We start from the raw sequence: 26,062 nt of genomic DNA on the forward strand, positions 1-26,062 counted from the left end.
ACTCAGATCCTCTGGAAGAGCAGAAGAGCTAACTGCTGTACCATCTCTCCAGCTTTTACATGGGTTCTGGAGATCCAAACTCAGGCCATCAGGTAAGCACTTTTACCACAAAACATTTCCCCGGGGACCTAACTGCTTTTAATATTTTCTATGGTAATCAAGTATTTCACATTCATTATCTCAAATTCTAGCCATATTTATGTATGTTACTTAGCAGTTAAAACCACTTAAGTTAAAGATTGTCTAAAAATCACACAATAACAGGAGAGAGTAAGACAGATTGCTACAGTTGGATATAGTGTCCCCTAGGAGGCTCATATGTTGAAGGCATGGTGCACAGCTGATGGTGCTACGGAAAGATGAGTACATTATGATGGCTCTGATGATAAATTTATAACTTTATGGCATTACTGGAAGCTAGTGGAAACCTTTGGAGGTAGGACCTTGTTGGAGAAAGCAGGGTACTAGAGACATAAAGAAGATATATATATCGCATGTGCCTGGCCTCTTGTTATCTGTCAAATCTGTGTTCTTCCCAGCCACAGGAGATGGGCAGCTCTGTTCTACCATACACTTCCTCTATGATGATCTTCCTCACCACAGACCCAGAAATAAGAAAGCCAGTCAACCACGAACTATATCTTCTGATTTCCTGAGTCAAAATAAAATCTTTTGTTGATGCTGTTTTGCTATGCAGCCAAGGATCCTCTTGTCCCTTCTCCAGAGGTTAAAGCAGTGCTAAGGATCTAACTGGATTTATTCTAATGAACTACAGCCCTAGGCCAATCCTTCCCCCTGTACATTCTCTCGGTTACCTGTTGCAATTGCACAGATAGATTCTTTTTCTTTTTTTTTTTTTTTGGTTTGGTTTTTCGAGACAGGGTTTCTCTGTATAGTCCTGGCTGTCCTGGAACTCACTCTGTAGACCAGGCTGGCCTTGAACTCAGAAATCTGCCTGCCTCTGCCTCCCAAGTGCTGGGACTAAAGGCGTGCGCCACCACTGCTTGGCTGAGACAGATTCTTTAATTTTTACTTTGTATGTGCATTTGTGTGGGTTCACATGTGCATTAGATCAGAGGACAACTTTCAGAAAAGGGTTCTCTCTTTCTATCATGCGAATCCCAGGAATAGAACACACACTGTCATACTTAGGGCAGGAGGCACCTCCACTACCCAACTGAGACATCTTCCAGTCCAGCTAGAAGATGTTTACATCTAAGCCCATAGCATACTGTCTGATACAAGATCTTACGTCAGAACATCAGAGATTGGAAATATCAGTAGCTGATCTGTTAGTCTAGGAAATATACACTCTGTGGTCTATCCTCCTCCTGCTACTCCAGTTCCAAGCCACACTGGTTTATAACGTCTGTGTATATAACAAAGACTGAATCTAAGGGCCTCATAAATATGAGTCAACTGTTCTATGACTAACCTATATCCCTAGTTCATTTTTCTCTCTCCTTTTAAAATTAAGATGAAGTCTTACTATGTTACCCAAACTAATCTAGAACTCATGGACTTAAGAGATCCAACACAGTCTCCCAAGAAGCTGAGACAATCTAAGTTTGTATCATTATGCTAGGCTAACCAATCTTTTTTTTTTTTTTTTTAAAGATTTATTTATTTATTTTATTTATGAGTACACTGTAGCTGTCTTCAGACAGACCAGAAGAGGGCATCGAATCTCATTACAGATGGTTGTGAGCCACCATGTGGTTGCTGGGATTTGAACTCAGGACCTCTGGAAGAGCAGTCAGTGCTCTTAACCGCTGAGCCATCTCTCCAGCCCGTAACCAATCTTTTGAGATTAACAAAACACAGACATTTCCTTTCTCTATAGTCTTATAATTCTTACACAGTACTCATAATTTTAGCAGTGAACTTTTCTGTATAATTTATTGAGTAAATTACTTTATCCTTAAATCTGTTTCAATGTCAATTACATAAAAGTAAAATTACTCTAAAGACCATGTTAAATAAAAATAGTATTTTAAGAGTTACAAGAATTAAAACAAAACAAACAAAAAAAGGCATGTGCCAGGGGTTGGGGATTTAGCGCAGTGGTAGAGCACTTGCCTAGCAAGCACAAGGCCCTGGGTTTGGTCCTCAACTCTAAAAATTAAAGTTACAAGAATAATTTTTGTTTCTGACACTTATCACCTCATTTCACTACAGTGTGTACCTAGTACACACATCGTTCTTTTCTCCTTGGCAACTAAAGTAGAAATGCATCTCACTGGAACTGAGTTACTAACTTCTCCTCACTTAGACCTGTGAGAGTACAGGCTGAATTATTCAATCAGTGTGATAATGAGGTATTCATGAATCAAAGGTAGTAAATATCTATTCATCAGGGCCCAAGAAAATAACAACGTATTTATGATTGAAAATGCAAGCTGGAACCATATGAGGGAAGCAGCAGACAAAGACTGCAATACTGTTGTTGGAAGGATAGTATAGAGGAAACTCAGGGTCCTAGCATCCCTGTCATTCTGCATCTTGTCCTTTAATCAAAAAATTGTCCAGCTATTAGTAAATATATATTGTTACTATTCTGGCTAGTTTTATGTCAACTTGACACAAACTATAGACATCTGAAAGGAGGGAATCTCAAAATCCATAAAATCAGGCTATTGGCAAGCCTGTAGGGCATTTTCTTAATTAGTGATTGATGTGGGAGGTGCCATCCCCGGGCTGGTGGTCTTGGGTACTATAAGAAAAAGCAGGCTGAGTAAGCCAATAGGAGTAAGGTAGTAAATAGCACTCCTCCATGGCCTCAACATCAGCTCCTGCCTCTAGGGTTCTGACCTGCTTAAATTATTATCCTCACTGCTTTTAATGACAGGTTGTTATATGGAAGGTAACTGAAATAAGCCCTTTCCTCCCAAGCTGCTTTTTGTCACGTTTTATAACAGCAATAATAACCCTAATTAAAAGAGGTATTGATAGATGTTTAATACTCTAGGTTTATACCTTTAAAAAAATAATCTAGTAAGCCAGGCACTGTGGCTCATGTTCATCATCCCAACATTCAGGAAACCAAGGTAAGAGGAGCCACTGCAGATTCAAGCCTTGGATGCTTTGACAAATTCTAGAAATTATCAAGCTTGCTTTAAGAAATTATTTCACTCCAGTTCCAGATGAAAGCTACTACTGAGCGTAACTCCAGTCCCAGGGAATCCAATCTTCTGGCCTCCACAGCACCAGCACACAGACACACATTCAGGCAAGACCCTTATACAGAGGGGAGACAGAAATAAATAATATCTCAAGAAAAAAAATTTAAAGTTACAGCATAACAAACAGACTGGGGTTATTTGCTTAAAATCTGATTCAATAAAAGATAGAAAAGGCATCAGTTCGCAGTTTTCAAAGCTTTTCAAAGCCTCTGGATGACTCTTGGCTACTGACTCAGTCTGGATCAGTACAAGAAAGAACAGCATAGTACACAAGTCAGCTGAGAATTCTGCCTTCCCCAGTGTCCTGCAGCTTTCTTTGTTAGTGTGATAAAAATTTCTCACAAAAGCAACTAAAGGGGAATGATTTTATTTTAGGTTCCCAGTGTGAGGTTACTCACCATCCATTAGAGTGGAGAAATCAAGCGGCAGGAGAATGAGGCAGATGGTCACTTTGCATCCACAGTGAAGAAGCAGAACGCAATGAATGCTTGTGCTCACCTCACTTTCTCCTTTTTAAACAATTCAGAACCCCAGCCCAGGGAATGGTGCCACCCACAGGAGGCAGGTCTTCTCATTTCAATTAACTTCTCAGAGGCCCATCTCCCAGATGGTTCTAGATGTTATCAAATTAACAACTGAGATTAGCCAGCACATACATTCTCTTCTGGAAGTCACATTAAAAATGAAACTTTAAAGGTAGGTATGGTGATACACACCTTGAATCCCAGCACTAGTGAGACAAAAGCAGGTGGATCTCTGAGTTCTAAGCTAGCCTGATCTACTCAGTAAGTTCCAGGCCAGCCAGAGCTACATAGTAAAATCCTGACTCAAAAATGAAACCAAAACTAGCCAAAACCAAAAAGCTTCAGTCTTACTCATTTTCTCATCCCTATTAGTTTGTACTGACTATGAACCTTTTTTCTGAATTCCAGATAACTGTTTAGTCTGTCTTTAGTTGACATTAGTGGTATGCCACATATTTTTCAAAACTGCAAAGCCCTGATAAAGCTAGTTTCATAGATTACTCAATGATTACTACCTAAGTAGTTCTTTTCCCCCTAGAACTGCTACAACCTAGAAACATTTCCTGCTACATATAATCACCTAGTGGTTTACTAGGAGCAGCAAAGTATGTCTTGTGGTACATATAGATTGGTCCCCAGTTGGCGGAACTGTTTGGGAAGGATTCCAAGGTGTGATCTTGTTGGGGGTGGGGAGGTGCTTTGAGGTTTCAAAAGAAAGCACCATTCTCAGTAAGTTCTCTGCCTCCAGTTTGTATGTGATGAAGATGTGAACTCTTGACTACTGCTCCGGTGCCATGCTATCAGGGTGTCTAACCTTCTGGAACTGTAAGACCCCAGTAAATTCTACAAGTTGCCCTGGCTATGGTATCTGCACATAAATAAATAAATAAATAAATAAATAAATAAATAAATAAATAAATAAGAAAACACCCCCCCCCCCGCAAGTGAGGTCCAAATATTTGTTCTCAGCTTGGTATCCAGATGGTGGCACCATTTGGAGAGACTGTGCAAACTTTAGGAGGCAGAACTTAGATGAAGGAAAGAAGTCACTGGGAGCAAGTGCTTGGGAATGTGACCACTTCCTTCTCTATCTCTGCTTCCTGGTAAACCACAAAGTGAACAACAAATCTCTTGTACTACACATTCCTGTGCCATTCTGCTGAAGGCTATGGGGCCAAGGGGACATAAACAGAATACTCTGAAACTGTGACCTTAATAAATGTTTCCACTTCTAAAAATAAATGTTTTTTATTTGTTCTCAAATCTGATTCCCTATTAGCAGCCTAGCCATCATTAGAGTCACCCAGAACCCTCTAGATAGCTTTCCAACATTCAAACAGGTTTCAAAAGTCCTTTTATTCCTTCACAGCCTCTCTCACATCAGTCACAGAGGCTCCAATGTTCCTAGCCAAATGACTCACTGACTGTTACAGCCTGCTCTCTGGCTTCCAAAGTCTATGTCCTACACTGCAGGTACTTCGACATTCATTAGACAATGCTGGTCACTCCCTTGACTCAGCTCTGTTACTCTCTGTTCTGTAGTACACAACTTCCAATGCTAAAAGGCTAATGCCCTTCATGAGCTGGTCCTTAACATACCTTTTCAACCTCATGAATCCCACTACTCCTTCCACTGACACCATTGATCTTCCCAGCTCTCACAGCCCTACATTTTAAAAGACACCATTTTTCAAAGCCTGGCTTAAACACTAGCACCTCAAATAATAACTACTTACAATACATTTCCCACTACTTTCCTAGAAAAAAAAAACTCTTCCTATTCTGAATTTTCAAAGAAAACCCTAAGCACTTTTCATCTTTTACTTTTAACAAGTTTTTGTTGATGCTTCTTAGACTTCAGAGTTCTCTGTGAATAAACTAGCTGTGGCTACTCTTTTAAACCACTGACTCCAGGCTCCATCCCCAACTCCAAGTTTAGCTCATCTTCCTCCCTACAGTGCCTACGAGGTGGAGCTTAACAAATACCACATCTGCGCAGATTCAACAAACTCTAGAGATAGCAGTTTCTCCTGCTGTTTGGCAAGACTGTAAGTCATGCTCTCTCATCGCTGTCAGCAAATCGCTTTGGCTATAACTAAAGCCTGCCTCAGCGTGATTCATTAGCTCTACTCCTGACACAGGTAGTCACTAGTAAACTGCTAATCTCTGCTCTTTGTGAAAAGAAAATTTCCCAAGAACAAGCTACCTATATAATCCAGGCTACGCAGGAGGTAACCTAGAAGGATCATTTGAGTTCAAGACAAGCATGGTCAAAAGTCACAAATGAAAACATCCACAAAAGTAAAATTAACTGGCACAGTTCATGGCACAGTGAAAGAAAAAGGCAGAGATGAGGAAGATGGCATGGAAGGGATAATGCCCCAAACACCAAAAGACTAGATGAACTACCAATGGCCTGCAGCTTTCATTGAATGAGTGAAGATGTATTTCAAAGCTGGAGTTTCTTTGCTCCCATTTTACCATCCTATGCTAATGAGTCATTTTCTGGAACAGTCTTTCAAAGAGAACTTTCTTTATGGCACAATATTCTACTTATCTGCTTATCGAAAGAAGCCACTAGCCACATTGCTGCTGAGTACTTGGAATGAGACTAACGAGGCTGGGAACTAAGTGTTTAATAGGACTCAGTTTTAAGTTCAGGTGGCTGTATTGACTAGAGGTTATGGTACTGACCAGTGAATGGCCAGTGTAAGGAATGTCTTCACCTTATTCAATTGCCCCAAGAATTATTTTCCTGATCTAATTCTACTAAATTAGTAAATGTCTACGACTATATAACAAACCATTTATGTTTTTAGTTTTTTTTTGCTTTTTGAATTTTACTTTGTGGGGTCTGGAGCAATGACTCAATGATTAAGAGCATTGGCCAGTCTTATAGAGAATCCAGATTCAATTCTAGCACCTATGATGGCTCACAAATATTTGTAACTCCAGTTGCAGGAGATCCAATGTCCTCTTCCTACCTTCTGGGGTACTAGACATGCACATGATAAATAGACACATGCAGGTAAAATACTATAAACATAAAAAGAAACAATTCTTACAGGCAAAGGTGGTACATGCCTTTAATCCCAGCACTAGGAAGACAGAGACAGGTGGATCTCTGAGTTAGAAACCAGCATGACCTATAGACAGAGTTCCAGAGTGGCCAGGGCAACAAAGAAAAATCTCAAAACCAAGCAAACAAAAATGCCTTCCCACTATGAAAGTCACATCAGCAACCACCATGGCAAGACAACATCAAGGGTGCAGCAGTGGGTGCAGCAGAGGCAAGGATACCTTGGCAATACCTAACAGCTCTCTAATTGGATTTGAGACTCACTCAATAAGAGGTAAACCATGCCTACCACTGGAACCTAGCTAACTACTCAGCGCTGGTGAAAACATGGTTATTGCAAGAGAATCAATAGCCACTAACTTACTAAACCTGCATAATCCCTAGGAATCTATGACGATTTGTCCTTATACCCACAAATAAGTGTAAGTTTCACCTCTCACCAAGGAAACTTCTCTTTGCAATAAATGGAGACCACTAAAGAAAAACAATCAAAACACAGAGTTGTGAAGCCCAGTCCTAAAGGATACATCTACAAAACACTCCTGCATCTATCTAAGGCTCAGGAAATAGTCTAGAAGAGGAGAACAGAAAGATTGTAAGAGCCAGAGGATAAGTGTGATGAGAAATTGTGTCCCTAGTAATTATCACAAATAGACTGTTCAAATGTGAACTGAAGAAGGCCACCATCAATGCATGTGCCACAGTGAACTGGGAAAAGCCCACAAGGCCTCAACCCTACACAAAAAAATATAGGCAATTGAGAAGAGCTGAGAGAGGGAGAGATGGTCTTCTCTAGGAACAAGGACACCAAATGGTTACCCAGTGCCCAATAGTCAACCCAGAAAATATACATACAAATAACATTATACAAATTGGTCATACTTAGGAATATATATCTATGTGTGTATAAAGACACACACACACATGCGTGTGTGTGCACGCGCATACACACACCCCTGCATGCAGTAACAATTAGTGGAAAAATAGGTCATGTATTTGAAGGAGAGTAGAGAGTATAAGGAAGGGTTTGGAGGGAGAAAAGGAGAAAAACATTGTAATCATATTACAATCTCAAAAAGTGTTTTTTGATGTGCTGGGAATAGACCCAAGGTAAGTAAGCACTCTATATCTCCAACTCAAAAATTATACTTTATTGGAACTGGAGAGATAGCTCAGTGGTTAAGAGCACTAGCTGCTCTTCCAGAAGTCCTGAGTTCAATTCCCAGCAACCACACAATGGCTTACAACCATCTGTAATGGGATCTGATGCCCACTTCTGTCAGGCAAGCACACATGCAAATAGAGCACTCAAATACACAAATCACATAAATAAAAATCTTTTAAAAATTGTGCATTATTAAGACTTAAATATGCTAGAAAAAAAAAGTAGTTGTGGTGGTTTGAATTAAGAATGGCCCAATAGGGGCTGGAGAGATGGCTCAGAGGTTAAAAGCACCGGTTGGTCTTCCAGAGACCCAGGTTGAAACCCTAGCACATGCACGTCAGTTCACAACTGTATGCAGTTCCAGTTCCAGGGCATCTGACACCCTCAAACAGACATACACAGATGCAGAACACCAATGTAAATAATTTTTTTTGTTTTGTTTTTGTTTTTTGCTTTTGTTTTTCGAGACAGGGTTTTTCTGTGTAGCCCTAGTTGTCCTGGAACTCACTCTGTAGACCAGGCTGGCCTCGAACTCAGAAATCTGCCTGCCTCTGCTTCTCAAGTGCTGGGATTAAAGGCGTGCGCCACCACTGCCTGGTGTAAATAAATTTTTTTTTAAATATAAAAGCATCATTAAAAAAAAATGGCCGTATATTTGAATGCTTGTTAACCAGGGAGTAAAATTTTTTGAAAGGGTTACAAGGATTAGGAAGTGTAGCCTTATTGAAGGAAGTATGTCACTGGGGGTGACACACACGTTCTCTCACATTCCCTCTCTCCCTCTCCGTCTCGGTCTCCATCCCTCTGCCTGTGGATCAGGGTATAGTGTTCTCAGCTCCTGCTCCTGCACTTGCCTGCACACTTCCATGTTCTCCCCATGATGGTAACCAACTAAGACTCTTGAACCTGTGAGCAATTTCAATTCACAACAATGAAATGCTTTGGTCATGCTGACTCTTATCAGCAATGGAACAGCAACTAAGACAGTAGTTTAAGGAAGCCAGGTATGGTTTGCATATCTATAAGGCAGGAAGATCATGACTTTGAGTAATGGGTCACAAAGATAGACACTATACCAAAACCAAGTACCAGGTGGTGGTTAGGGCACTCCTAGCAAAGCGACGGTTTTCAGAGTGATTAAGTTGAATCCATCAGTTTATATAATGTTTTGGTTTACTTTCTATTGCTTCAATAAAACAACATGACCAAAAGCAACTTGGGAAGGAACGCATTTATTTGGCTTCCATATCCCCCATTGATATTTACTGAAGGAAGTTAAAGTAGGCACCTGAAGGAAGGAACTGAGACAGAGGCCATGGAGCTAGTTACTGGCTTACTCCATGGCTTTTTCAGCCTGCTTTCTAATACAGCCCATGACCACCGGCCCAGAAGTGGCACCATTCACAGTGGTCTGGCCCCTCCCAAATCAATCATTACTCAAGAAAATGAACAACTGACTTGCCTACAAGTCAATATGATGAAGGAAATCTCTCAATTAAGAGTCTAAGAACAGGAGAGGTGGGGCTGGAGAGATGGATCAGCAATTAAGAACACTGGTTGCTCTTCCAGAGGACCTAAGTTCAATTCTCAATAACCAAAGTGTGACCCACAACTATTTGTAAGTCCAGCTCAGAGGATCTCATGTTCTCTTCTGGCCTCCTCAGGCATCAGGCATACATGTGATAAACAAAACATACTACATGCAAGCAAAAGATCCATACATGTAAGATAAAAATAAATATAAATTCTTTGAAAGACTATTTGAAAGAGTAAGAGATGTAAACCCTGATTTGTGTTTAAGGGTTTATTTACTCATTTCTTTGGAGGGGACTGTTCCATGGCTGGAACACTAGAAGTGTTAAGCACTGGAAGTGGCACTACTGTGACAATCTGTGGAGTCAGTTACCACTTCTCTGTGACCAACGCAGGTGGTCAGGCTTGGTAGCAAGCCTGTAGCCACTGAGCTATTGACCTGGCCATGATTTTTATTCTTTTTGAGACAACGTTTCATGCATCCCTGGCTGGCCTTGAACTTGCCACGCTCCTGAGGATGTCCCTGAACTGCTGATTCTGTTTTTGTCTCCCAAGTGTGGGAGCACACAACATCTGGCATAGATCAAGTTTGCTTTAAAGAGAATGTGAAAAACTGAAAGAGGTTGTGTGAGTAAATTGAAGGAGAAAAAGTAAAAACAGATCACATGCAAACTTAAAATGGTTCAGCGGAGTTTAAAGAAAACACAGGTTAGATTGTACAAAACAGAGTACAAAATGGAAAGAGAAATCTCTTTTAGAGGCTAGGATGGTAGCACACCCCTTTTGTTAATCCCAAATTCAGAAGACACTGGTAGGCAGTATCTCTGTGAGTTCCAAACCAGCCCCATTTACCCAGCAAGTTCCAGGCCCACTAGAGCTAAAAGTGAGACCCTGTGTCAAAAAAATTAAAAAGGGAGGGAAAAAGCTTTTAGAGTGGACTTAAATACATGACTAGGTATAGGAAAAAGAAAGTTTTCTATACAAGTCAGATAATTTGCTGAATACATGGTTTCTCAGGTTCTGATTACTATTCCTGAGTACTAATTCCCAAACCTGAACCACCACCAAATAACCAATTACCAGGAAAGCTTCTAGAGTATGCTGACAAATAATCTTAAGTTTTTCATCCCACAAAAATTTGCTATTTGTGTTTATGAATATCTCTGAACACAGCCAGTTCTGACAAGCAGCAGCAGAACCAAACCAAACAAAAACACATGCAGCATAAGAAACAAAATACCTTTAGTAATTTTGTTTTTCTTTGTTCCTCAAATTTTCCTAGTTGAATTTTGCAACATCATTTTCAAGTCTTCACTGGGACTTAGGAAACTGGCCTGTAGCTAGGGTCGACAGTGAGGTCAGGGAGGAAGACTGTCATCTCCCCATCACCTGAGCCCTCCAACCGTTTAATCCTGGATGTTTGTCATTACGGTGTATGGCCCACTGATTAGATGTTTCTAATCACCTCAAGGCAACCAAAAGTCAACAATCAGTGTGCTGACTTTGGCTTGTAAGAATTTCCCACAACTGAAACCTGTGCATAACCACAATTAAGTTCTCAATAAAAATCACTGAATGAAAAACTATACCCTCCTCCACCTGAAACTTGGTCATGTATTTCCCCACCACTCAGATTCCCTCCTAAAAGCAGTATGCTACACACAACCTCACATCATGCCCTCCTGAATCTTCCTCCCAAACCTCACTACTGAGCAACAGGTAGACAACATTCTGTAGTTTGCAAAATCTAGTTCCTTTTTTGGACAGGGTTTCATGCACTCCAGGTAGGTTGTAAGTGACCTTAAATCCTGATCCTTCTGCTTCCAGCCTCCCAAGTGCCAATGAACTACATGCATGCATCACCACACCCGGCCCTTTCAGTCCCTTTGCTTCCTCCTCTTCTTTGGACAGTGCTCACCTGAGATTCCACCTCCAAGGTGTTTAACATGATAGAAAGAGTAAAAATGAAAACTGGATCCAGTCTCAGCCATGACTCTGGCCTTAGTTCACTTAGCTATAAAGGGCAAATAACATACCCGGTAGGCCTACTTCGTGTTATTCTTAAACCTAATTCAAATCTGAGAAGACTACACAAACGGTCACACTACCCAAATCTCAGATCAAGAAACGATGGGTTTAATCAAAGCTTACCAAAAAAAAAAAAAGGCCAGGTCTAGATCAAGCAATCTCCAGCCACTCAATAAGGTCCAACAATAAGTATTTTTCTCCAACAATGGGGTACATAGGAGAAACACACAAGCCAGGTCTAATATCACTGTCTGATCACTCATCATCTCAGGGCTTTCTTCCCCACTCGTACAGTAAAGCTATGACAAGCAAAGAACCTAAAATTATTCCTTAAGGGAGGCCTTTAAGATGAAACCAGATGCCTTTACCTGCAGTGTCATAAAGTATCCTAAAAAAGTAAGGACTGAAGCAGGAGGTAAAGGAACCGAAGCTTGGCTTTAGCACACCTCTTTCAAGCAGTGTGACCTTGGTCAACTCCCTTACTGAGGAAACCTCTCCGCTTGTCCCCTCTGTAAACCTCAGAGAATCTTGGCGTGCCCATATTTGCCAGGGTTGCCAAAAAGCCTAGAGACTACAGCGCACGCTCAAGAAGCCCGTCGTCCAGTTGCAGTCCCGGCTCTTCCCGACCTCTTCCAAAGAAGAGTCCTAAGCTCTTCCGCAGGCAAGAGATGCACCCTTCCGGATGCAGGACCTGCCATGACAGCAGTTTCGATTTCCTAAGGAGAGGGGCACTTCCCTCCCCGTTCCAGCATCGCTGGCACAAGGAGCCAGCCTCCTCTATAGCCTTCTAGAGCCCCGCGGGTGCATTCGCTCCCAGCACCAGACTCCTTTCCCGTTCTGAGCCTACCCGGATCGAGGGGGCTGGAGGGGTGGGGAAGACAGATTGCAGGAGGGGCGTTGCCATAGGAACGGCGCTGAGAACCCTGGCCCGGGGAGCCCCGAAACACTATATAGGAAGGCTCGCGAGACACGTGATGCCCCGTGCGACCACATCCGTGCAACCTCTCCTGGGGCTTCTGTGCCTGGACAGTGGCGCCCCTACAGCGTCGCGTCTTCCCGCGCCGCCCCACAAAAACCCTACCTTCCGCCATGTCGGGCCCGGCCCTGCCTACAGCCTCGCGATAAATGCAGGCCGAACGGAGTCATCAAGTATCGCGAGAACTGGGTGGAGGCGTGGCAAAAGGAGGAGCGGGAGCAGACGAGGGGGTGAATGAAAGTGGAGTGGTAAGTTGCACTAGGAGGGAGAGCCGAACCCCCCTTCATTGTCTTGGAAGGTCTGATAAGCGCTGACTAGTCTCTCTCGTATTCCAGGCGGTCCTCAGCGCAGAGCGAACGTGGACTATTCTGAGGCAGGGACTGTGGTTCTTTAAGTTACTTTGTTACCACGTGTGAAGCTGTCCGAAAACTTCTCCAGGGCTTTGGGAATTTTATGGCCCAAACCAGACTACAACTTGGGTTGTCAAACCTGGCAAACACACTGGTTACTGAAATAGGGGTCGCAAAAACTGCAAGGCTCTATAATTAAAGACCAACGTTATGTAAGCAAAATTGTGAGATCTCTGAGGTCAAAGTGGCAAGGCCAAATGACACTAGGAGCTAATAACGCTTGGCACGGGGTCCATGGAATAGAAATAAGGAAACAGTAAAGAAAGACAGATTGTAAACCAGAAGCTTAAACCTTTTGCAAATGTGAGAATGATTAGATGTTTTGATAATAGCAAAATAGAGGGTTAACATTCCTAGATAACACGCCTTTTGGGGGTGGGATAGAGTGGGGCAATTGAGACACAATTTCTTTACATAACCCTGGCTGTTCTGGAACTTACTATGTAGACCAGGCTAGCCTGAAACTGGTAAGAGATCCTAGTGCCTCTGCCTGGAGTGCTGTGATTCTTTAATCGCCACCACAAGTGCCACCACACTTGGCATAAATACATTTTCTTGGCTAGTATAACTAACGTGTAATTAGCATGCCTGAGGCCTCCAGGTCAACAAAGGGTTTCTTTAATTCAGGAGAATAAAAATAATGCACCAACAGTTAGGCAGTGCCTTAGAGAACAGCTAAGATTTTAGGAAGATCTGCCACAATTAAAGCATTAGTGGGCAATGAAATGGAATAATGAAGGAATTTTGAGTTCAGATTATAAAAATGTAAGGCCAATGGTTAAAATTTTGAAAAGATGACCCTGGCTGAAAAACACTTAGAAAAATGGAAGAGAACAGGAGGACACTGAAATACATTAAAACAATTATGTACTAAAAACTGATGTTCCAATTGTAGCAGACTATAGTAGTTAATAGCAGGGCAATGTTTAGAGTAGTGGCCCAGGGTAAGTGGCATATGATTAAATAAACAATATCTGTTCGTTTCAATAGAAGTGCCAGAGCTCAAAGCTTCACTGTCTTGTTGAGGATGGTTCATAGGTGTGCCAAATGTGAGTTTTTTTGAGATCTTCAGGTGGCTGCTTTGAGCACAAACAGGCCCTTCCATCCCCTTAAAATACTCAGGCTCCTAACACTAAAATGACTTAACTGGTTAGAAAGTGCTGTCATAGCTGACATCTGTTTTGCTGCGTGTTTTCTCTTTGCCTTACTTTGCAACCCTAGTAAAATTAATCTGAACCAGGTTTTTTATTTGGTTTTGTTTTTCACCTTTTGTTGTTTTTTTTTTGTTTTTGTTTTTTGGTTTTTTTTTTTTTGGACAGGTCTCATGGAGTACAGACTAGTCTAGAACTCCTGATCCTCCTGCTTTCCCTTTCCAAGTGCTAGGATCAGAGGTATCCATCACATCTGGCTCAAACTTGTTTCTAGTTGAGATACTATTGCCCTGGATTATCCTTCTAAGAACTTGGCCAGATCCTTTATGATACACAGATAGCAAAATCTGCTATAAAGAAGCTTATTTAATAAAAACATGGTTTCTAATCTTGTTAGGAATGAGATTTTGTGAGCATTCAAGTGCTGTTTTCTTTTATAGGGTATGTGTGAAAGTGTAGTATGTTTGTGGAGGCCAGAGGTCAAGGTATCTTGCTCATTTGTAGTTCACTTTTTTTTAAATGGGTCTATTTGGATTCGAGAGATAGCACATTTCACACTTGGGTGCGTTACTCAGTCCCATTTACCAAGTAACTCTGAAAGTTGCTAGCTTTGTGTGGTGCCTGGAACAGAAGAAGGCTCTTCAACAGGTCCAGGGTGCTGTGCAGGCTGCTCTACTACTTAGACCATATGATCCAGCAGACCGGATGGTACTTGAGAGAGTCTGTGTAGCCCCAGCTGTCCTGGAACTCCTGCTGCCAGGCTGGCCTCAAACACGAAAGATGCCTTTGCCTCCAGAGTGCTGGAATTAAAGGTGGTGTACCCCAACACACCCAGCTGACTTTATTTTTTGATAGTCTTTCACTAAAACTGGAGCTCACATATATGGCTGGACTGACAAACCAAGAAATCCCTCCTGAATTTGCCTCCCCAATACTAGAATTTTAGGTAAGGATTGCTGTGCTGCAGATCTAAACTCAGGTCCTCATGTTTGCACGGTAAACACTTTACCAAATTGAGCCATCTCCCCAGCCCTTTGTGTGTTTGTGGTGCTAGGGCTTTAAACATTTAAGCAAGTCCTTTGACACTGGGATAATACCCTCAGCCTCTCAATTATTTCAAGTGGATACTTCTGCAGGAAGTCATTTTTCTTTCCTAAGACTTTATGTGTATATGTCTGGCTATTGAAAACTGATTTACTTCCCTTAAGTGAACAGGATTCAAAAGTCTGTGATCATGTCACTGATGGTCAGTGTATAGGAACCAATTCAGAAATCTAATCCTATCTTGGCAGCTGGACTGCACACCTAAAACCAACCAACCAGAAATACCATACTCAGAAAGTAATTTTCTCTGCAAACTAAATTCTGGCAAGTTCTGCAGCCTTCCAGAAAAATAAAGTTTAAATTGAATGAGGTAGTTACTCTTACTCCTTTATCTTCTTGAAGGCTATGGAGAAAAGTTCCTTGGGAACCTAGTGCCTAGCACAAAGAACATACTATTAAGAGTCAACAATCTGTTCATTTGCATTTGAAGCAGCAAATAGAACTACTTGCTATTTACCTAATGATTTCTACAAAAGAGTTCAGGGGCAACATCTAGTTCCTTCCATAGCAATTTTATTTCAAATATATTTATCAGGGTTAAATTTTATTGTTTCTAATTTAGCTCTTATCTGGCGACATATTCTTCCAGTTTATAAGGAAGAGGCCAAACAGCACTAGAAACTTATAGAGGAGCATAATCATCAATACATTAAGTTAGCTATCAGTTTCTACCACTAAATGCATATAAACTATCTAGGACTCAAGACGGGTAGATACTATTATCTTTAAGAGACTAGTCCAGTCCTCTCTCTTTTGCCACTCACTAGATCACAGGGATGGCAATCTGTTTAGAGGGGAGGTGGTTTCATCCATTTCACATTTGAGTCTCGGTTCCTCACAAATTTGCTCATCTTTAAGGTAGAACTAGCCTAGTTTAAGCAAGACAGATCCCCAATACTGGTTTGCCAAATGTTCACTTCAAGCCTCTAAGTCACCATGAACAGAAATTCTGATAACTGACCATGCACTGGAAATTTAAAGAGCATTTTTATCAGACTGGAAGTCAAGTTAACTCCTGCTTTCAAATTCCTTTAAATAAAGCTTATGAATCCATCAAAGTTTCTGTGTGTGTATCATTTGGTATTATATGCTGTTTATATATAAAGCATCACACAACTTGCTTGAGACCTGCAACCTAAAACCAAAATAGCTCATGATACAGCCTCTAAGTCATCATTTATTGATTTATAGAACACCCATCACATGATTAAGGTGCTTTACAATACAGTAAACATCACAAAAAAAAAGCTCACATAGTTAAATACAGTCAACAAATTACAGAACTAAAAAAAAAACTGGAATGAAGCAACATTATGTCAAACTTCAAAAATGTTGAGAAGTGGCAGTACAAAAAAGGATAATTCCACCAACTAGAGACCAGACAATGATACACAGGCACCAAGACCCAAAGGGGCAGGTTTGTAGAGAATGAATGAGCATATAATAAAATTTCACAACTGGGACCAAAGGCCATTAAAAGATAGTATGACACCCAGGTATCACAGAATAGAAAAATCAAATGTTCAAGCATTACCTTCTAATGACAAGAAAATCAACTCCAAATGAATTTTAAATTCTGAGGTCATAAAGCCATCAATATTACCCCATTACAAAAAGGCTAAAATTTGCAATCCTCTACAAGAACTTTGAGCAAATTAGTTATCAGCCAACAATTCTATAATCTAAAGGATTCGGTGGGAGTAGCTGATGGGTGGCATAGGTGGCAGGGTTTTGGGATAGTGATGGGACTTTTTCTAAAACAGAATTGCCTCACACTAATGATGATGCAGTAATGGGACAAATGCCACTTGGTTTAGTGCCACCTGAGTGTGATTTTAAGTCAAATGTAGAGGCATTGAAATCCACATTGTCAGATAAACACTAGGAAAGGCACAGATGACACCTCTGACAGAAAAGCAAACCCTAACACTTAGGCTTCGGTTTCATGTGTAGAGAATGCTCAGGACACTACGAGAGGAAACAGCTTCAGGAGAAAGGCAATCACTCCTACCTTTCCAGTAGTCCTTGATCTAGCCCAAAGAAACATGGTTATCCAAAGGTACATTACAGTGCCACTTAAAAGTTCAGAAATAGTTGTCCCTGAGTTACTAGGTAATTTACTACTTGCTGAGCAGTCAAACCCTGGATTTTAAATCAAAAGACTGCTAGAATCACAGCAATAGGAGACCAAAAATGCAACTCCACATTTGCGAAAGCAACCATTGTGGGAACAATTTCTGATTGTCCCTTATAGGAGGACAGTAGCACTGTAGAATAACTCTTCTAGTCTGGGGTGGGGAATGGGTGTCTAAAAGTTCTTGAAGATTATTGGGCTCCAATGAAACCAAGGTGTTCACAGTTGCTACATATGAGTTTTCATGTTTATAGGATTTTACAATGCGTCTGGGAAAACTGATTTTAAAATTTTGCTGTATCATAGCCACATCTTGATCCATTTCCCCTCTGCTTTAAAAAGACATAAGAAGTCGAAGATCCGATACCAACAGAAATCCTTTCATTCCCTCTTCTGCCAAAAGATTTATCCAAACCCCAAGGGCAGACCACATCTACTCTCACACTCAAACAGTACCAAGTAACAGGTAGTGTTTTATGCTCTAGCTCAACTTCCCGTTCTCAGCTAAAACCAGACAGCAGCTTAGGCCTGCCTGTCTTCAACATTTAATGTACTAATTTTACCCATCACCTAAGTTGTTTTATAAAACTGCTTAGGAAATGTACTTATGCTCAAATAAAAATCACATCTAAGTATACTATGTCAGTGGCAAAATCTGTATGTCAGTTAGCAAAGGACTTTCCCCTGTAATACTTTCAGATTCAAATAAAGAATCTAGACAGAACCCAATAGTATACTGCCATGGCCATGAGATTTTCAAGTATTAAGCTTGTTTGCATAAGGAATCAACCTGAGATTTTTCTAAACTGCACTTCTCTGGTATTCAGTACTATAACCTTCATTTAATACAATAAAAGCCAACAACTTGACAATTATTGGAAAAAAAATTATATTTTGGAAGAACTCACTACATAAGGTGACAAAATTCCAAAATCAAATTACATGAAAATATACATCGCAATTTCTTTGTACAATAGGTGAGGAAAGTCTGCTGTAAGAAGAAACAAATGTGGACTAAGGAGAAGGGTAATAGGACAAATAGCATTTTTAATAGCAATCCCAGATGTAGAAAGCCTGTAGTTGCGCATGCTGTATTCATCCAACCTTAATATTAGACAACTTAAGGGCAAAAATAAAACCAAATCTGGATTTTTGTATTGTTTGGAATAAATTTCACTAAGATGAACTTAGAACAGATTTTACATTTTTTTCTTTTAAAGTTCTCAGGAGATAATGACTAGGATCAAGAGCTCTCAACAGCCAGAAAATGTTATTGCTACATCCAATCCAAGAGATGGGTGAATCAGAGTACAAAAAGGACAAAGCACCTAGTGATGACCTCACCTCTGAAGTCATCGTGAGAAAATCAAGTAATTTACTAGTATTTCAGTATTTTAACTAAATGATTTGAGAACTTTCTGGCAGATAGAAGAGATAAAAGGAAAGGGGGTGTGGCAAAACAAAGAAAATATAAAAGATTAGTAAATGGAAAGAGTGTAATGAAAGACTCAATGGTTTAAAGGAAATTATATGGAAACTTTTAATCCTTATTGGTTTTCACCTGACATGCTTTAAGGAATCTTTTTGAACTGATAAAAAATGATGAATGGGAAAAGAAAACCTGCTAAAGTCTTTTAGAATTTACACGATTCTTATTCTACTACAAGAAAGCATTATTTGGTACAAGGTGTGTTTGTGGATGTACATGAACAGTATATATATTATCCGGATCATGTTGTGCTATGTACAGGTCTTTACAATTCTTCCTGAAGGTTAAAACAGTTCATTAGAATTCAAAATGCGTAATCATCTGTAAGTTGGCACTTGTTAGGCTCTTGTCAGCATTAATGACTGGCATGTTTTATTGCAGCCCAGTTCCAGCCAGAGTTTGCCAACTTGTTACAACAGAAGTCCAGCAATAGGTGGGTAGAGTGCAGGAAAAACAGTGCCATGTTTCTCAATTGGAGACCTATGAAAAAACAAACAGCATTTTGTAATAAAGTTATAAACGACAAATAAATTAACTGACTAAAACTATTATATATTAATAATCAAAAAAATTTTAAAGAAACACATGTGTTTAAAACAAAACAATAACAAAAAACCCTATCATCATATCAAATGTTTATAGGGTACTAACTAAGTAGTATTAAGTGTGTTACAAATTGGGCTAAACAAAGTCATCACATGATGATGACGTTTACCCCTTTGCAGAGAAGTAGGATATGATTCACAGCTAAAAATGAGTTTCTAGTTTAAAACAAAAACAAAACATATGGTTAAAGAACTATTAAAATCCCATTTATGAGTGGACCCTTGCAGAACATTTATTCTAAAATGTCTACTTTGAGAGTACACATTACAGGGACAGAACACAAAGAGAATTTCCACTACCACTCCACATGTCTTAGCTGTTTTTCTACATGATAAGACACCATAACCAAGGCAACTTATAGATAGATGAAAGTTTCTTTGTGGCTTGCAGTTTCAGAGGGTAAGTTCATGACTGTCATTGAGGGAAACATGGTGGCAGGAAGGCATGGTGCTGAGGCAATAGCTAAGAGATTACATCCTGATTCACAAGTACGAGGTAGAAAGATAACTAGGAATGTGGGGGGTTTTGAAACCTCAAAACCCTCCTCCAGTGGCATATCTCCTCCAGGGCCACAACTCCTAAGCCTTCCCAAACAGCCTGACTAACTGGGGACCAAATATTCAATCCTGGAAGAAGTTGGGGTGGGGGTCATTCTCATTTAAACCACCACAACAAATGCCAACCACAATTTTGGGTAAATGCAACCAAAAATTTTTCCCTAGGGATTCAAGTCATAAAATTCAAATAGAAAAGCCAAGTCACACAAGATATGATGTTTGGTAAATATTATAAAGCCAAAACTAAAATTTATCTTATAATCACCTCGAAATTCAACCATACCAAAAGTTCTACTGGAGGAACAAATTGTGAGACAATCTGTCTTCAAAATAACTGATTCACAAATTAAAGAGTTCCTAGGAAAAAGTCTAAAACATAAAACTACAACTGAGTTTTGTGGCAACAGAATTGTACCAGCTGCTCACCCTACTCCTGCAAAGAATGAGATGAGATACAACAGACATAAATTTATTTTTCCTCAGAATCACATTCCATTACTTCTAATGTGTGTGTGTGTACACAAATATATCTTAGTAGAAAATATAAAGACATATACTAAAACTCAAAGGACGATGTTAATTAATGCTTGGCTAACAACCTCCCAGGTCTGAAAGAGAACTAGGTATAGAGTAAGACATTCTTATTATTTTTTTTTTTTTGGTTTGTTTTTTGGTTTTTTTCAAGACAGGGTTTCTCTGTGTAGTCCTGGCAGTCCTGGAACTCACTCTATAGACCAGGCTGGCCTCGAACTCAGAGATCCGCCTGCCTCTGCCTCCCAAGTGCTGGGATTAAAGGCAGAGAAAGACATTCTATAATCATTCCCCTATGATATAGACAGTGAGAAATTCTAGAGCCAGATTGCCAAGTCACTGAACAACTACAATCACCAAACTTAGCCTTTTACTATCAGAAACAGCTATCAAGAACATTATGTTGCTTAATGAATTAGGATAATCTAGCCAAACTCCATTTGGTCAAATTATGTCCAGAGAACAGCTTTACTCCAAAAGTCTTAATTTTTTTTTCTAGAAAAGATGAATATGGAAACATAATTACTGTGTATCATTTCAAGTAATGGTGCTGACCTGAAAGCCATGTAACCATGTCCTCATTATAACTTCTCTATTGTTAAGTAGTCCACACTTTCCAAAGACTACAGATATATCAAATGCACTTGTTTCCCTCAAACAACCACTTCCTGATTTCTGCTTCTACTCTATGTCTGTGAGGGGGAGGAAATGAGGATTTACAGATTAGTACATACAAATTCATGTATATGGAAACCATAAGTTGACATCAGTCATTCTCCAAGTTTTCCCCTCCCAATTTTTACAAACACTTATTATTGTGTGTATATATAAGGGATGTGTGCATGTGGAGATCAGGGAAGTAGGAACTTTCAGAAATAGGTTCTAAAAACATGTTGGTTAAGGGAATAAAACTCTGGTAGTTAGGCTTTGCAGCAAGATCCTTATCCAATTATGGTATCAGCTTCTCCACCTTATCTTACAGGGTCTCTGACTAAACCTGGAGTTCATCAATTTCACTAGACAGGCTGGCTAATAACCTCCAGGATGATCTGCCTCTGGTCATCTCTTCAGCAACAGAATAAAAGGTGAGTGAGTGCTGCCACGTTTTGGGTGCTAGGTGTCACAACTTTAGGTGTTCATGCTTGAATACAGCAAGCGCTCTATTAACTATCTCCCCAGTTGCTATTCTGGTTTCTTAATCTACAAATCTGAAGATGTTTATATTCAAAAATCTTAAGGATCCTGCTTACTTTATTACTAAAACTAAAATGTTAATTTTCTATGGGCTTATACAACATTTTTGAAAGGAACAAAAACAACAACAAAAAGGCAGATCAATTTGTTCTCAAAAGGCACCATAATACAGGTAGCTTCTCACTCACAGGAATTGTTCCAGTAAGCTCTATTATTCAAGTAAAAACAATCTGAGGAATAGCTACTATTCATATCTCTATCTCTCTCTCTCTCTCTCTCTCTCTCTCTCTCTCTCCCTCTCCCCCTCTCCCCCTCTCCCCCTCCCTTTCTCCCACCCCCAACCTCACTCTCTCATTTTTTGAGACAGGGTTTCTCTGTGTAGCCCTGGCTGTCCTGCAACTCCCTTTGTAGACCAGGCTGGCCTCAGACTGAAGAGCTTCCTGAACACTAGACAAACAAGTGGGCTCATTCCTAGCTTTTAGATCTTTTAATACAAAAGGAAGGTGGGGAGCACCATACATAATATTCAACCTAAGAGGGTCCAAGATAACTCAATTCCCATTTAAGAAGGTAAATGAAGAAAGTAAATAAAAAGGGTGAAATGAAAAGAACCAACTGACATCTTCATTACCAGAAATGTTACCAATACAGGCTAGGGTTTCAGCTCAGTGACAGGGTCCCCTTTTCCAGGAAGTGCCAAGGCACTGGGTTTAATTGACAGAATATTAAAAAAAAAAAAAAAAGTTGAAAATCTTTCATTACTACCAGTAAAAATTAAGGCGACTATTAACATAAAACTATTTTAATACAGACCACCTACTTAAAAACACTTGAGTGCCCCAAAACAAGAGAAAAAAAGGTGGTTATATTACAGCTCTGAGAAGCAGCAAACTACTGTATATGGAACTAGAGGAATAAAATGAAGCCTATATATACAAGTCAAATAGTGAAATCAAATGGTCTGCAAAAGTTAACATAGCATTTGAACAAAAAAGATAAAAGAGTTGCACAGTTTTAAAATAAACTTACCCTGAAATAAATGAAGTTACTAGCTATTGAATAAACATCACTCAAAAGCAGTTTCTTGGCTTTTTCTTACACAGCGGGCAACTTTCCTCTTAAATTCTCCGTTTCTATCTTCCCTCCATTCTTTCTGTAGATACAAAAATAAAACCAAATTATTGTATATAAACCTATTATAATCAAAGCTACCTATTTTAACTGTACATGTCATCCTTTTGTGATTATACATCTTAAAAGACTATGATAGGGTTGTAACTCAGTAGTAGCATGCTTGCCTAGCTTGGTTTTTTTTGTTTGTTTGTTTTTTGTTTTTTGTTTTTCTTTTTTGTTTTTTTTTTTGGTTTTTCGAGACAGGGTTTCTCTGAGTAGCCCTGGCTGTCCTGGAACTCACTCTGTAGACCAGGCTAGCCTCGAACTCTCGAACTCAGAAATCCGCCTGCCTCTGCCTCCCAAGTGCTGGGATTAAAGGCGTGCGCCACCACCGCCCGGCTTGTTTTTTGTTTTTCAAGACAAGGTTTCTCTATGTAGCCCTGGCTGTCCTAGAACTCACTCTGTAGAGTAGGCTAGCCTCGAACTCAGAAATCCGCCTGCCTCTGCCTCCCAAGTGCTGGGATTAAAGGCATGCACCACCACTGCCCAGCAGCCTAGATTGCTTTAAACTTGGTTTTAAATTAATCCTAAACATTCTACAATTTTTTTCCCAAGGCATAGTATTTTCAATACAGCTCAGGTGCTGAGCCATTTGTCTACAACATATGAAGACCTAGGTTCAAAGCCCAATACCATCCCTGCCAAAAAGTTGACAAGGTACAAAATCAAGTTTTTTTAAAGCACTAGGCTGAGAACTACAAATAGAAGATTCTTTTATGCTAATGACAGCTATTGGAAAAATTCTTCCCCCCCCCTCAAATTCTCTTTTAAAATAGAAAAAAGGTGGGTAGTGAAATGGCTAAGTAGCTAAAGGGCTTGATGATCTGAATTAGGGGTTGAAGATGCACATGCTAGGAGAGAATCTACTCCCCAAGGTTGTCTTCTGTCCTTGAAAGAGCCAGGACAAGTAAGTAATACACCTACGACCAAACAAGCAAAATCAATCGAAAAACAGATCTCCTTCCCTCCCTCCCTTCTTCCCTCATTCCCTCCCTCCCTCCTTTCCAAGACACACGGCAAAAGTAGGAGTAATGGTTGTCATATCACTCTCCTTGGATGGCACCAGTACCAGCATGAGCAACAGCATAGTTCAATTACAACAAAACCAATTTTTAATAAACAAGTAGATACCAAGAAATGCTCACAAAACTACTTAGCCTGTATTTCTCTTTCTTATAATAATTCAAAGAATTAAGAGACAATAGCAATTTTTAATTCTTCTTTTTTCAAAGTAAAAAAAGGCTTCAAACCAAGACAAAACAAGATACAATTACAATTTTATGAACATATAATATCATAATGAAATCCATTACTTTGAATACTAATGAAAAAGTAGATTTTAATTGTTATTACTATAAAAATTAGGGAATTAATGCATGCCAACTAGTTGAAATTTGCTACAGCATACATATTGCACAATATCTGGCTTCTTACAACCATATTTATCCTACATATTTCAAAATAATCCATTATATATGGATTATACAAAATAATCCATTATACATTATACATTTTTATTTGTATGAAAATATGGATACAAAGAGACACATATATGTATTAAATTTCAAGTTTAGTTTTATTGAGAGAAAGAAAGGGTAAAGGATGGAAGCAGCAGGTATCAGGCAAATACCTTACCGCAGCATCTACGTTTGCAGGTGAGTCTCCATTAGGATCTGCCAGCATAGAAATGACACTAATCATGATGGTTTCCACAGTATGGATAGGTAACCAGCGTTCCTCTGGCTTCTCATAACCATATTTATCCTCCCCAGGCTCATGAAGAATAGAAATGCAAACATCACCATTTTTATCAACTGTAAAATTATAGAATAAAAATTGTTTAAATTTGGTTACACATAATCTATTACAAACGTGATACTTATGTATATAAAATATTACTTACATGGAGATTTCCTAAATTTAATGTACTAACTTTTGAGAGTTTTACAGATTTTACCAAATGCACAAGAGCCACTTCAAAAACTCAATAGGAATATAAGCTGTATTTAAGTATATTTTACATTCTTTAAAAAATTACAACTGATTGTAGACCTCTACTGTTGTTCCTAATTCAAAGAACATGCCTTCTCTCTTCTACTTTTCTAATTCTTTATTCCCAGCATTTACAGTTGTCCTGTCTTGTTGTTTTCCTCTCAAATTCTAGTAAGATAGTCCTCAAGATTCAGCCAAAAAAAAAAAAATTTAAATGGAGGGTAGGGGGGATTGATATAATAATGAAAATTAACAGACTCACAGAAAGACACACATTGGTGATATATCTCAGTGATTAGAAGCACTGGCTGCTCTTAGAGAAAAACTGTTTGATTCCAATTACTCACATGCAGTTCACAACCTACAGTCCCAGAGAATATGATATCCTCTTCTGGCCTCTATGAACACCAGGCACGCATGTAGTATACAGACATACATATAAGCAAAACATCCATACACTAAAAATAATAAAATAGGGGCTGGAGAGATGTTGCAGTGGTTAATAACACTGGGGCTCTTGCAGAGGAGCTAGGTTCAATTCCCAGCACCCACAAGGCATTCACAACCATCTGTAACTCCAGTTCTAGGGTAGTCACACCTTCTTCTGATATCCATGGGTACATGGTACACATACATACACACAGGCAGAACACTCATAAACATAAAATATCTAAATCTTTTAAAAAAAAAAAAAAAACAATGCCGGGCGGTGGTGGCACATGCCTTTAGTCTCAGCACTTGGGAGGCAGAGGCAGGTGGATTTCTGAGTTCGAGGCCAGCCTGGTCTACAGAGTGAGTTCCAGGACAGCCAGGGCTACATAGAGAAACCCTGTCTCAAAAAAAAAAAAAGAAAGAAAATGGCTTTTTAAAAATAATCATTTGATAGAACAGTGATGGTGCATGCTTTCAATCCCAGCACTCAGGAGGCAGAGGCAGGAAGATCTCTAAGAGTTAAGAGGCCAGGATAATTTCTGAGTTTAATGCCAGCCTGATCTACATACATAATTTCAGACCAGCCAAGGCTACACAGTGACAACCTGTCTCAAAAAAGAAAGTACCAGAGCCGGAGAGATGGCTCAGAGGTTAGGAACACTAGCTGCTCTTCCAGAGGTCCTGAGTTCAATTCCCAGCAACCACATAGTGAATCATGATCATCTATAGTAAGATCTGGTTCCTTCTTCTGGCCTGCAGGCATACATACAGGCAGAACACTGTATGCATGAGAGAGAAAGAG

The 26,062-nt window shown here is 39.7% G+C and overlaps 2 protein-coding genes across 2 annotated transcripts in view; both read right to left on the minus strand.

The window, feature by feature from the left end:
• The window catches only part of Ankfy1 (ankyrin repeat and FYVE domain containing 1), a 77,221-nt gene extending 64,587 nt beyond the window's left edge, over positions 1-12,634 (minus strand). Inside the window, exon 1 of the mRNA XM_028787253.1 lies at positions 12,593-12,634. Within this exon, the coding sequence (XP_028643086.1) occupies positions 12,593-12,602 (10 nt within the window). The 5' untranslated portion in view covers positions 12,603-12,634. The remainder of the gene's footprint in view (positions 1-12,592) is intronic.
• A 3,677-nt stretch (positions 12,635-16,311) lies between these two features.
• Ube2g1 (ubiquitin conjugating enzyme E2 G1) overlaps positions 16,312-26,062 on the minus strand; it is a 73,875-nt gene continuing 64,124 nt past the window's right edge. The window contains exons 4-6 of the mRNA XM_028787284.1: positions 24,472-24,650; positions 22,693-22,816; positions 16,312-19,255 (exon numbers count right to left, since the gene is read on the minus strand). Of these exons, the coding sequence (XP_028643117.1) occupies positions 22,730-22,816; positions 24,472-24,650 (266 nt within the window). The 3' untranslated portion in view covers positions 16,312-19,255; positions 22,693-22,729. The remainder of the gene's footprint in view (positions 19,256-22,692; positions 22,817-24,471; positions 24,651-26,062) is intronic.

Source organism: Grammomys surdaster, unplaced genomic scaffold (assembly GCF_004785775.1).
Source record: "Grammomys surdaster isolate TR1022 unplaced genomic scaffold, NIH_TR_1.0 125621, whole genome shotgun sequence".
NCBI lineage: Eukaryota > Metazoa > Chordata > Mammalia > Rodentia > Muridae > Grammomys > Grammomys surdaster.